At 39.8% G+C, this 14,347-nt stretch overlaps 1 protein-coding gene across 1 annotated transcript in view; it reads left to right on the top strand.

The window, feature by feature from the left end:
- The window catches only part of NT5DC1 (5'-nucleotidase domain containing 1), a 327,326-nt gene that overhangs the window by 146,385 nt on the left and 166,594 nt on the right, over positions 1 to 14,347 (top strand). The window contains exons 7-8 of the mRNA XM_084623673.1: positions 7,537 to 7,711; positions 14,188 to 14,285. Of these exons, the coding sequence (XP_084479799.1) occupies positions 7,537 to 7,711; positions 14,188 to 14,285 (273 nt within the window). The remainder of the gene's footprint in view (positions 1 to 7,536; positions 7,712 to 14,187; positions 14,286 to 14,347) is intronic.

Below are 14,347 nucleotides of genomic sequence, written 5' to 3' on the forward strand. Positions count from 1 at the left end.
TTGATTCCATTTTGTGTTATATTAAAAAAAATGTTTTTATCATTTTTTGTGAAAGTTTTTGTTCTGTTAAAGAGCCAAGGATTATCAGTGGGGGTTTGGGCATATTTACAGACATGTTAAAGCTATAAATAGACATATGGGGTGAAAAGTTGGAACACATCTTTTATGGTTGTTGTTCCCACCCCCGTTCCCCTCTGACATTGACATATGTTGGACTGGAAGTTTTAGGAGGGATATAATAGAAAATAAATAGATTGTTTTGTATTTTAGAAACCACACAGGTGAGAGCCACCATCTGCAGAGCTGCTGGCAGCCACGGGTCACCCATTTTGAAGTAGTACCTTTTTTTGTTTTTGAGCTTTGCTTCCTTAGAAGATGCTAAAATGTATGTGTTTTTCCCCCCTGTGTGCTCCCTTCTTGCTGATTTCACATCTCTTTATTAACACCTGACTTTGTATGTAAATGGGGATCCATTGTGTTTGCTTACAGTGCTTAATTTATATCCCAACAGAGAGAGAGGTGAATAAACATTTCCTGTCTAACAGAAAACCTGGGTTTCACCTCTGCTGATAACTTGATACAGACTCTTGAGAACATATTTTCAGTGTGTGTGTATATTACACACAGGTACTCTGTGTGTGTGTGTGTGTGTGTGTATATATATATACAGGTACTATGTAAGGAGTTATGTTACACACACACACAAACATAACTTCTTACATTGTACCTGTATATACATTTCACAGTGATGTTAATAACTATTGAGAGACTGGCTTTCATTTCAGACCACACATAACATTCTTTGGTGAATCACAATGTACCTATTGGAATCATAGGACTGGAAGGGACCTTGAGAGGTCATCTAGTCCAGTCCCCTGCACTCATGGCAGGGCTAAGTATTATCTAGACCATTCCTGACAAGTGTTTGTCTAACCTGCTCTTAAAAATCTCCGATGATGGAGATTCCATAACCTCCCTAGACAATTTATTCCAGTGCTTAATCACTCTGACAGTTAGGAAGTTTTTCCTAATGTCCAACCTAAACATCCCTTACTGCAATTTAAGCCCATTGCGTCTTGTCCTATCCTCAGAGGTTAAGAAAATCTTTTTCTCTCTCTCCTCCTTGTAACAACCTTTTATGTACTTGAAAACTGTTATCGTATCCCCTCTCAGTCTTCTTTTCCAGACTAAACAAACCCAATTTTTTCAGCCTTCCCTCATAGGTCATGTTTTCTAGACCTTTAATCATCTTTTTGCTCTTCTCTGGACTCTCTCCAATTTGTCCACATCTTTTCTGAAATGTGGCGCCCAGAACTGGACACAATTCTCCAGTTGAGGCCTAATTAGAGCAGAAGAATTACTTCTCACGTCTTTCTTACAACACTCCTGCTAATACATTCCAGAATGATGTTCGATTTTTTTACAACAGTGTTACACTGTTGGCTCATATTTCACTTATGGTCCACTATGACCACCAGATCTCTTTCTGCAGGACTCCTTCCTAGGCAGTCATTTCCCATTTTGTATCTGTGCAACTGATCCTTCCTAAATGGAATACTTTGCATTTGTCCTTATTGAATTTCATCCTGTTTACTTCAGACCATTTCTACAGTTTGTCCAGATCATTTTGAATTTTAATCCTATTCTCCAAAGCACTTGCAACCCCTCCCAGCTTGGTATTGTCTGCAAACTTTATAAGTGTACTCTCTATACCATTATCTAAATCATTGATGAAGATATTGAACAGACGCAGACCCAGAACTGATCCCTGCGGGACCCCACTCGTTATGCCCTTCCAGCATGACTGTGAACCACTCACAACTACTCTCTGGGAATAGTTTTCCAACCAGTTTTGCACCCACCTTATAGTAGCTCTATCTGTGTTGCATTTCTCTAGTTTGTTTATGAGAAAGTCATGTGAGACACTATCAAAAGCTTTACTAAAATCAAGATATACCACGTCTATCACTTCCCCCTATTCACAAGGCTTGTTACCCTGTCAAAGAAAACTATCAGGTTGGCTTGACACAATTTGTTCTTGACAAATCCAGGCTGGCTGTTACTTATCACCTTATTATCCTCTAGATGATTGCAAATTGATTACTTAATTTTTTGCTCCATTATCTTTCCAGGTACAGAAGTTAAGCTGACTGGTCTGTAATTCCCCGGGTTGTCCTTATTTCACTTTTTAGAGATTTGCCCTTTTCCAGTCTTCTCCTGTCTTCCATGACTTTCCAAAGATAATCACTAATGGCTCAGATATCTCCTCAATCAGCTCTTTGAGTATTCTGGGATGCATTTCATCAGGCCCTGGTGACTTGAAGACATCTAACTTGTCTAAGTAATTTTTAACTTGTTCTTTTCCTATTTTAGCCTCTGATCCTACCTCATTTTCACTGACATTCACTTTGTTAGATGTCCAGTCACCACCAACCTTCTTGGTGAAAACCAAAACAAAGAAGTCATTAAGCACCTATGCCATTTCCACATTTTCTGTTATTTTTCCTCCGTCATTGACTAATGGGCCTACCCTGTCCTCAGTCTTCCTCTTGCTTCTAATGTATTTGTAGAATTTTTTCTTGTTACCCTTTATGTCTCTAGCTAGTTTGATCTTGTTTTGTGCCTTGGCCTTTCTAATTTTGTCCCTACATACTTGTGTTATTTGTTTATATTCATCCTTTGTAATTTTACCTATTTTCCACTTTTTGTAGAACTCTTTTTTTTAATTTTTAGATCATTGAAGATCTCCTGGGTAAGCCAGGGTAGTTTCCTGCCATACTTCTTGTCTTTCCCACGCACTGGAATAGTTTGCTCTTGTGCCCTTAATAATGTCTCTTTGAAAAACTGCCAACTGTCTTCAGTTGTTTTTCCCCTTTGACTTGCTTCCCATGGGATCTTACCCATTCAGTCCCTGAGTTTGCTAAAGTCTACCTTCTAGAAATCCATTGTCTTTATTTTGCTGTTCTCCCTCCCACCATTCCTTAGAATCATGAACTCTATCATTTCATGATCACTTTAACACAAGCTGCTTTCCACTTTCAAATTCTCAACCAGTTCCTCCCTATTTGTCAAAATCAAATCTAGAATAGCCTCTCCCCTAGTAGCTTTCTCCACTTTCTGAAATAAAAAATGGTCTCCAATACGTTCCAAGAACTTATTGGATAATCTGTGCCCTGCTGTGTTATCTTCCCAACAGATATCTGAGTCACTGAAGTCCCCCATCACCACCAAGCCCTTGCTTTGGATGATTTTGTTAGTTGTTTTTATAAAAGCCTCATCCACCTCTTCTTCCTGGTTAGGTGGTCTGTAGTAGACCCCTACCATGACATCTCCCTTGTTTTTTACCCCTTTTATCCTTACCCAGAGACTTTCAACAAGTCTGTCTCCTATTTCCATCTCAACCTCAGTCCAAGTGTATCCATTTTTAATGAGGAGATACCCCTCTCTACCTCTTTGTCAGTTAGCATTAAGAAGTTCTTGGATAGCAGCTGAACTGAGTGTTGATTAAACTTTTAATTTCAGAGATAGCCATCAGACTACATAGAGTAGTCTACAAAGGATTTATCATGCAGTAACTACTTATTAGTGTACTGTGAAAAAGAGTGTCATGTTTAAACACCCTCTGTCTCTCTTTTTCATCACCATATATTTCTGACATAGAAGCAAGGAACTTCTTTTTCATACTAGCAGCCTAATAGCAAATCCACAGATTAACTACACATCACAGAATTTTCCTCAAAAGACAAAAAAGGATTTGGTAAGAGCCAAAGAAAATATGTGCCAACAACATGTGATAAAACAGGCCTATTTACCTTAGGGTGAGAAGGTAATAAACTACTGTTCATATAGGAAACCTGACCTGCCTCTTTCTCAATAGACTGAGCCAGTAGGGGGCGGAATGTCATACAAGCGTTTCTCTTGGGTCCCCATCAGTTCTTGCCTAATGATGCTTTCTAAATAAAAATGAAATGGGTTGGGGGCGGCTGAGCTGTCATATAGAGCACAGCATACAGTACATATTACTAATGAAATGCCAAAAAAAATTACTTCATCTTCTGCAATAGAAACCTCAAGTTTCTTGTCCCCAACAGCATCCACACTAAAGAAAAGAAACATTCCTTGGTAAATCTTTGTTTCATCAAAAAATCATGATCTTGGATGGTTCTTAAAACAATACAGACTGCTGGAATGTACTCGTATACCCATGGCAAAGCCCACTGTGCTTTCTGACCCAGATTCCATGGAGAATCAGAGTGGTAACCTACTTATAACTTGAAACTAAATTAAGTCATTCTGTCTCTTCTCTAGTTGCTGTGCTAGCTAAACCTAATCCAAATCTGTTGCTTTAAAAAGGAAAAAAAAAGTCTGTAGAAGGTTTGAGTACACAGCAGTTATGAAAATGTTATATTTAATATTTTATCTTTGTTTGAGACTACTGTTTTAGTTATACATATTTCCTCTCTCGTTAAAAACTCAAGTTCAAGTGGTTTAAATCTCTTTTTTTTTTTAATGAAAAAACAGCATTACTCACATGCAAGTCTAAATAGTGTCTGGGATTTATTACATCATTCAGTGACGTTGACTACAGATAGTTCCATATAGAACAAAATGATGGACAAAAAATATTCTTGTATTGATGATGACTCCATGAGACATACAAATTGTGTGTTAAACTTTGTCTCATTCATGCCTCTTTTCGTAAACATTTCTCTCTTAGAACTCTCTTCTTGGCAACAAGGGCACACTGCTGACTCATATCCAGCTTCTCGTCCACTGTCACCCCTAGGTCCTTTTCCGCAGAACTGCTGCCTAGCCATTCGGTCCCTAGTCTGTAGCTGTGCATTGGGTTCTTCCGTCCTAAGTGCAGGACCCTGCACTTATCCTTATTGAACCTCATCAGATTTCTTTTGGCCCAATCCTCCAATTTGTCTAGGTCCCTCTGTATCCTATCCCTACCTGCCACCATATCTACCACTCCTCCTAGTTTAGTATCATCCGCAAATTTGCTGAGAGTGCAATCCACACCATCCTCCAGATCATTTATGAAGATGTTGAACAAAACCGGCCCCAGGACCGACCCTTGGGGCACTCCACTTGATACCAGCTGCCATCTAGACATGGAGCCATTGATCACTATCCGTTGAGCCCAACAATCTAGCCAGCTTTCTACCCACCTTATAGTGCATTCATCCAGCCCATACTTCCTTAACTTGCTGACAAGAATACTGTGGGAGACCGTGTCAAAAGCTTTGCTAAAGTCAAGAAACAATACATCCACTGCTTTCCCTTCATCCACAGAACCAGTAATCTCATCATAAAGGGCGATTAGATTAGTCAGGCATGACCTTCCCTTGGTGTATCCATGCTGACTGTTCCTGATCACTTTCCTCTCATGTAAGTGCTTCAGGATTGATTCCTGGAGGACCTGCTCCATGATTTTTCCAGGGACTGAGGTGAGGCTGACTGGCCTGTAGTTCCCAGGATGGGCACTACATTAGCCTTTTTCCACTCGTCCAGGACTTCCCCCGATCGCCATGAGTTTTCAGAGATAATGGCCAATGGCTCGGCAATCACCGCCGCCTACTCCTTTAGCACTCTCGGATGCAACGCATCTGGCCCCATGGACTTGTGCACGTCCAGCTTTTCTAAATAGTCCCTAACCACTTCTTTCTCCACAGAGGGCTGGCCACCTACTCCCCATTCTGTGTTGTCCAGCGCAGCAGTCTGGGAGCTGACCTTGTTCGTGAAGACAGAGGCAAAAAAAGCATTGCATACATTAGCTTTTTCCACATCCTCTGTCACTAGTTTGCCTCCCTCATTCAGTAAGGGGCCCACACTTTCCTTGGCTTTCTTCTTGTTGCCAACATACCTGAAGAAACCCTTCTTGTTACTCTTAACATCTCTTGCTAACTGCAGCTCCGGGTGCGATTTGGCCCTCCTGATTTCATTCCTACATGCCCGAGCAACATTTTTTTTACTCTTCCCTGGTCATTTGTCCAATCTTCCACATCTTGTAAGCTTCTTTTTTATGTTTAAGATCCGCAAGGATTTCACTGTTAAGCCAAGCTGGTCGCTTGCCATATTTACTATTCTTTCGACACATCGGGATGGTTTGTCCCTGTAACCTCAATAAGGATTCTTTGAAATACAGTGGTCACTTAATATTATTTTTTATTACAAATATTTTGCAATGTAGAAAAGATAAAAGAAATAGTAGTATACAATTCTCCCCAAAGGAGTTCAGTCACAAATTTAATTAATGCATTATTTTTTTTAACAAGTATCACCAGCATGGAAGCATGTCCTCTGGAATGGTGGTCAAAGCATAAAAGGGCATACAAATGTTTAGCATATCTGGCACGTAAATACCCTGCAACGCTGGCTATAAAAGTGCCATGTGAATGCCTGTTCTCACTTTCAGGAGACGTAAATGAAAATTGGGCAGCAGTATCTCCCGTAAATGTAAACAAACTTGTTTGTCTTAGTGGTTTGGTGAACAAGAAGTAGGACTGCATGGTCCTGTAGGCTCTAAAGTTTTACATTGTTTTGTTTTTGAGTGCAGTTATGTATAAAAAAAAATTCTACATTTGTAAGTTGCACTTTCACAATAAGAGATTGCACTACAGTACTTGTTCGCAGTGAATTGAAAAATACTGCGGGGGTGGGGGTGAGTTTTCTTTTTTACATTGCAAATATTTGTAATAAAAAATAGTAATATAAAGTGAGCACTGTATGCTTTGTATTCCATGTTGTAATTGAAATTTATATATTTGAAAATGTAGAGAAACATCCAAAATATTTAAACAAGTGGCATTCTGTTATTGTTTAACAGTGTGATTAAAACTGTGACTAATCACAATTAATTATTTTAATCATTTGACAGCCCTAATTATTATTACATCAACCTTTATCAGATAAAATGGTGACATGCATTAAAAAAACTGATCTGAGAAATAATGGCATTGATATAGGAATGCTGCTACAGATCAGTTGATGCTGACCAAAAGTTTCAAAAGTAACTGCTGATTTTGTGTGCCTCCATTTTTTGAGATATCTTAGAGATCTCTGATCGTCAGGAGGCAGGTGCTCAGCACTTTCTGGAGACCAGGCCTATTTAAGTAATCTCAAATTGAATATCCAAAAACTGAAAATCAATAAAGTGATATATCATACACAAAACCCTACAGTGCTTTTCAGGACAATAATTGATGATTTAAAATATTGTGAGAAAACAAAAAAAAATTGGGGCAATAGCTGTGAAATGTATGTAATACTGGAGAGAGATAATTACATACAATTTTCTGCTATTATATGTCACATTATTTTCTTTTCCTTTTTTATGTAAATCAAGAACTATAGCCCTGTGCAACTTTTAAGATTTCTCTGCTTTTTTTATATCAGTCTTTTACATTTTATTTTTTTATCTTTTTATTTATTTACTTTTGTCTATGGAGGAAAGGAAAAAATGCTGTGTTTATAGCATAGTTTGCAAATATGATTGGGTGGTAGAAAATAATTAACGTTTTTATTTTTCAGAAAACGGTGGGGCATATTTCCCAGAAGTGAAAAATGATCCAGCCAAATATTTACAAAGTTGCCCTGAGTCTGTAAAAAAGTGGCTGAGGCAACTGAAAAATGCTGGGAAGGTCCTGCTATTGATTACCAGCTCTCACAGTGACTACTGCAGACTCCTGTGTGAACACATCCTTGGGTAAGTGTACTGCTGATCTCAGTTCATTTCCGATTAGACCTCCCAGAGAGCAGTAACCGTGGTTAGATTTGGAGATGGCCCTGAGCAGTAAAGCTCGAGGTTTGGGTCTGTTTCTAGTTACTGTTTCACATTATCTCAGAACTGGGAGACCAGTAGTTATGGGCTGTCCTTAAAACTATACATTTGTATAAGTAGTATTTCACATTGACTAACCAGTTTTTCAAAAGATGGGCCTTGTAAGGAGCAGAAAGATAGCCTTGTGGCTAAGGCACTGGCCTTTATTTCTTTCTTAATTGTATTATGAATGACCTTAGATGCCCAAATCTAGATAGGGGCCCTGTTATGGTAGGCACTGTACAAACATATGGTGAGAGGCAATTCCTGCCCTGAAGCTCTTACAATCTAAATAGACAAGATAGACAAAGAGAAGGGAGAAGAAACTGAGATGCAGAGAGATGTGAAGCAACTTGCCCAAGGTCACACAGTAGGTCATTGACACAGACAAGTGGAGCCAGATGAGTGCATAGGCCTACAGGGCTACGCCAAGAGCCCCCTGTCTGCTGATATCTTGCGATTGTATCAGAATCTAGACTTCCATTTTTTAAATAAAAAGTAAGTTTCTAGCCTTTGCAGTTGTGAAGAAAAGGTTGAAAATGTGACCAAAGATTAACAGGTGCAGTGATGTCTGTTTGAATCTGCAGACAACTTAGAAATATAGTTCTGAGAAGTGTGAGTGACCCCATGCATCTCAGTAGGATGTTAATTCTAAAGCCCACTGCTCTTGTAGGCCCCACCAACATCACCCTAGCAGAGGATTCTGTATATGGCAAGAGAACTAGATTGCAGTGGCTGGCCCTGGCCGGCTCACCCTCCCAAGCAAGTATTTACCAGTTGCTGAGGTATGTAGTAAGGCCACCCCCTGCTGCCATCTCTCTCTCTCTCTCGGGGAGGGGCCCCTGTTGCACCTGAGGAGAGAAGTTCCCTTGTTGCCACTTTTGAAGTTAAGATGGGGACCTCTTGCCATTCTCCTGCCTCTCTGGGAGTGTATAGGACCCTTTGTCATCATCATTCCATGTGGCGTGCAGGGCCACAGCATGGGGATGAGGCCACAGGGGACCCCATATCATGATATATCCAGAGGACCAGATTGCTTTACTCTTTTCCTTAGAATACAACCCAGGTCTCCCAACTCTCAATCCACTGTCCGATCTAGATCACAGCTCTACCACAGACTTCCTGAGTTACCGTAATAATTCCTTCAATCTTTGTGCCTCCGTTCCCCAGGTGTAAAGTTGTAACACTATGTCTTACCTTAGAGGGTTGTTGTGCTGATGAATGAATGTGAGCTGCTCAGATAATATACAATAACCCTCAGAGAAGAGCCTATAAATAACTTATCATTGCTCTTAATGCACGGTTGCCAAAAAGATAATTATGCACAGAAAACATATATTTACAGTACGTGGGCAGAATAGATAATTTCACAGACCGATGGTTCACTGCAATTCATTTGAGATCTACAGCTGCCAATGATGGCACCTATTTGTATCCACAGATTTTTCAAGCTCATAATATTGAGAATTTGGCTGACTAAACCAAATGCAACCCAAAGTTTGTGGGCTTAACTCCCACTGAAATCTTTGGGACAAATCCATGACGTTAATAACGGTGTAGGTTACACACTGAGTGTAACTTCATTCATAAAACAGTTTTAGGTGGCAGCATATTGTAACTACTCTGGCTGTCAGTGGGTGAATGCCTAGTGAGTGTATTACGTATAGAAATTGGGTAGAAAAGGGATGATGCAGCAGGAAAAGCACAACTGATATAAAAGTGTAAGACACAGCTGCATCCCGACAATAGCACAACTCATGCCATGCCATTCCCAAGGCTCCCAGATCCACACAGAATCCTGGCAGCAGCAGCTACAACTCTACTATCTTTGATGAGACTTGCACCTGCTGCCACTAAGGTGGAATCTGTTTCCTCCTACCACCCCTCAAAACCAAAAAAAAAAAAGTTATACTGAAATGAGTAGTACACCCAGGGGCTGATTCTCTACTGCCATGGACTTCCTGTAGACATTTGTATCATTGCAAGCACTCCCATCCATGCATTGATACCTGTGCCTCCCTTTAGTTGGGTATGTAATGCTCTAATAGTTCTCTACTGGTGTGCAAGAGATCTTAAAGACTATGGCTACATGGCAGAGTGAAAAGTCTGCTACATCCACACTTGTCATATATAGCTATATGTTCTTGTGGCATAGGTTTAGGTTTTGTAATGATAGGCCACTAGCCGTCACCTACAGCCCCCAACTAAAACCTCTCCAGAGCATCATCATGGATCTACAACCTATCCTGAAGGACGATCCCTCACTCTCACAAACCTTGGGAGACAGGCCAGTCCTCGCTTACAGACAGCCCCACAACCTGAAGCAAATACTCACCAGCAAGTACACACTACACAACAAAAACACCAGCCCAAGAACCAAATCCTGCAACAAACCCCGGTGCCAACTCTGTCCACATATCTATTCAAGGCACACAATCATAGGACCTAACCACATCAGCCACTCATCACCTGCACATCTACTCGTGTGATATATGCCATCATGTGCCAGCAATGCCGCTCTGCCATGTACATTGGCCAAACCAGACAGTCTCTGTGCAAAAGAATAAATGGACACAAATCCAACATCAGGAATCATAACATTCCAAAACTGGGTCTCAGAGTAGCAGCCGTGTTTGTCTGTATCAGCAAAAACAATAAGGAGTCCTTGTGGCACCTTAGAGACTAACAAATTTATTTGAGCATAAGCTTTCTTGAACTACAGCTCACTTCATCGGGCATCCGATGAAGTGAGCTGTAGTTCAAGAAAGCTTATGCTCAAATAAATTTGTTAGTCTCTAAGGTGCCACAAGGACTCCTTATTGTTTTTGCTGATTCAGACTAACATGGCTACCACTCTGATAGCTGTATGTGTCAGTGAAGGGCTCTGGCCGGGGGAAGACAGCAAGGAAAAGCTTCGGTAGTTCCCCATTGCTGGAATCTTTCCCTGCAGCAGAGTAAGGCTACGACAGTTGGGAGCTGCCGGAGCCTTTCTCTGCTGCTGGAGTCTTTTCCTGGGGATGGGAAATGCTGCAGCAGCAGGATGCTGTGCTGCTAAAAGTAGCAGGGGAGATGGAGAGCCATGGCTTGGCCGAGTAGAGAGCTGTGAAATGTATGTACTTGGGTGCTTACCCTCACCCTTCAGGCATGTCTTTATTCGCCTGAACCATGCCTCACCAGCTAAAATTCTATTTATACCCATGCTAGCAGAGGCTATGCATGTATGTACTGTACACACCCCACTGAAAGATGCGTGCAGTATAGACATATCTTACTTTGTCAATAGGGATGATTTCCCTTGTTAAGCACAGCTCTCTTGAAAAGGTGAAGATTAGAAATAGAAGAACCTTACTAGGTCATCTTGTCCATTTCCATGCCTATGTAGGATTGTGGCCTTCAGTGTTCAGCACAATCCTATTTTAAATGAGTCAGGGAATGTGGCTTCCACCACTTCCCTTGAGAGTCTGCCTGTTCCACAATCTACTCAATGCTACTGTTAAGAATTTTTTCCTCGTGTTCATCTGAAATGTTCCCTCGCACTAGTTCACTGCATAACTCCTGGTTATACTCTTTGGCTTTTCAGTTCCCTCATTGTTGCTTGCACTGTAGAAACAAAGTATTTATAAATGGTTACCATGTCACCCCCTTAGTTATGATATGAAGCATATCTGTTCTTGGCTTCTGTTCTCGTAAATTGATCCTCCCCAACGCTTATTTCTCTTGATTTTCTCTGACTTCCCCTTCGGTTTATCAATACTTTTCTAGTTTTCAAGTATCCAGAACTGTGTGTAGTATGTATCATATGAGAGCCTTAATACACAGTTAGCGTGATCTTGAGCGCAACCTCACCTTAGGGCTTGTCTACACTACCGCGCGGGGTCGATCTAAGATATGCAACTTCAGCTACTTGAATAGCATAGCTGAAGTCGTCGTACTTAGATCTACTTACCACAGTGTCTTCACTGCAATAAGTCGACAGCTGATGCTCTCCTGTCAACTCTGCTTGCGCTCCTCATTCTGGTGGAGTACTGGAGTCAACGGAAGAGTGCTCACTGGTCGATTTATCATGTCTATACTAGATTTGATAAATCAACCCCCCGCTGGATCGATCACTGCCCACCGATCCAGCAGGTAGTGTAGACAAGCCCTCATCTTACTCTTTAGTGGCACCTGTCAAGTTGTGAGTACAAGTGTCATTCAGACATCTACCAGTAAGTACTATACCTCACTGCATTTGCAAATCAAGTATAGTGACTTCCCTCAAAGTTTTTTTCATTTTAAGAGATAGGTAGTTCTACCAGCATTCCCCATTTTTAAGTACAGGAAACATATCTCAAGCCACTAAAATCTTTGAAAATAGAAGAAAAAATTTAACTGTGTCCATTGTGTTATGTGATGTTGAATTGAACTCACAAAAAGAGAGATTAAAATGCTTTATAGAGACAGTCACAAGCTACAGATGAAAGATTTTCAACAGTGACAGTATTTCCTGCAGGAGGTTTTACATCTTGGACATGCAATAATCAAGTTATTGGCTGATTATTTTTTAAGGTTGGAAATGGAGAAGTAAACAAAAGCATAAATGACACTTCTAATTAAACTGAGATGTTTAACCTCTATATTTGAATTAGGATAGATCGGTTTTATAGGAAACTAAAGATTAAAACTGGTTTTATTATTGCCAATACATTATTATTTTATCTGTAGTGTTCACTGTAGCTCAAGTCTTCTGATTGAACTTAATTAATAGGTTCTGTTTAAATGTGTAAAAAAAAGAAAAATGGGAAGAAATCATCACGTTACTTTTCTCTTGGTCATTTCTGCAGCACACTGACCTAGTCAGAACTTCAGTTTCAGTTCTGTCTTCTTTTTTTAAAAAACCTTTGAGTTATATTCAAAACAGTGGTTCTTCCTAAATCTGTTCCAGATGCCTTTCTTCGCCTTCTACACTTGATCACATGTATCTGGGACACTACACTGTCATGTTTGTCAATAAGTCAGAGAGCAGAAAGGACTGTCAGATTTTAACTTCAAAAGAAACCTTTACATATTTCTATTGCAACTCTCTATAGTCATTTATCAAATCCAATCACTTATCTGATAAACTCCACTGATAGTTAATAATCTAAAGCATATGTCTCATAACTACTGGACTGCAAATTTACTTTTGGAAGGCCTCTTATAATACATGTCAAGGGTCAGTAATGCATATTTTTATTCAGATCTGTACATCTGGTATACAATCTGTCTGATTCTGCTTTTATATTTGTTAGCATTTCAGCTCATTATACCCTTGCTGTACTTGCTACTTCCTCCTTCCAGAATAAGGCTATCCAAGAATTTTACTAGATGGTCCCAGTTCGTGCAGTATAATACATAAGCACCTCAAAGAAGCACTTCTAATAAAAATATATAGCATGTATATGCAATTTTTTAATTTGCTACTATATTCCAGCATTAAGATATAACTAGGTTTGGCAAAATGTTTCCACTTATGTACTACTTCAGACTAATTTATATTTTTATAACCTCCTCAGAGACTTGTAGAGAAGAATTTTTAACTCCATTTTACAGCTGGAGATAATTTAGAGAGTGAGGTGAAATGACTTGCTCAGGGTTGTGGAGGGAGCCATGCTTGGAGTTGGGAGTATTACTTAGAAATATATGGCTCCCAGTCTTGGACTAAGACCATTAGACTACATTCTCCTTTCATCACTTTCACCTTGAAATAAATATCCATCCTTAATAAACATGAGAAGTATGGGACCAATAGCGCTAATAACAAATAGTGAGTTTTGCATGGAGGTGGTATAAGTACAAGTACACAGCTAGAAATAGCAAATATTTAATTTAATATTATACCTGTCCTAATTGGTGGGGGAAAACACATCAGAGAGGGGAAAATGTGCCTACTAATGGCCAGATTTTCAAATGTATTATGATGCCTAAAGATGCAGATAGGCACTTATTGGGATTCTCAAAAGCAGTTAGTGATATCAATGCAATAGGCACCTGGGTGCTTTGAAAACCCCAGTGTGTGCCTCGCGCAGTGGAGCCTAGTTGTGAACCAGAACTCCTAGGTGCTATGGTAATACAAATTAATAATAATTAATATAATTAATAGAAGGCTCCAGTCTGATAGGCTGTCTTTCTAACATGCTTTCACCAGTGATATATGAACTTAAAAATGGAAGAAAATGGGTGTGGGGAAATAGCATAAAAATCTCTAAGTAAAGTGGCATGAAAAAATTCTTTATAGAAAACTGTTTTGACAGTCAGTCTTATCTACATGGGTTTATTTCCTTTTTTGTTTGTTTTTTTAAGTGTTTCAAGGTTATTTGAGTTGTATTGTTTTGTTATTTCAGGAATGATTTTGCAGAGCTTTTTGACATTGTGATCACAAATGCATTGAAACCTGGTTTCTTCTCTCATACGCCAAACCAAAGACCTTTCCGAACTCTCGGTAAGACTCAGTAATGTATACATCTGTTTCTTACACACTTAGATCTAGGAAATGGGGGATCC

The sequence above is a fragment of the Lepidochelys olivacea genome, assembly GCF_965140295.1.
Source record: "Lepidochelys olivacea isolate rLepOli2 genome assembly, chromosome: 3".
Lineage (NCBI taxonomy): Eukaryota > Metazoa > Chordata > Testudines > Cheloniidae > Lepidochelys > Lepidochelys olivacea.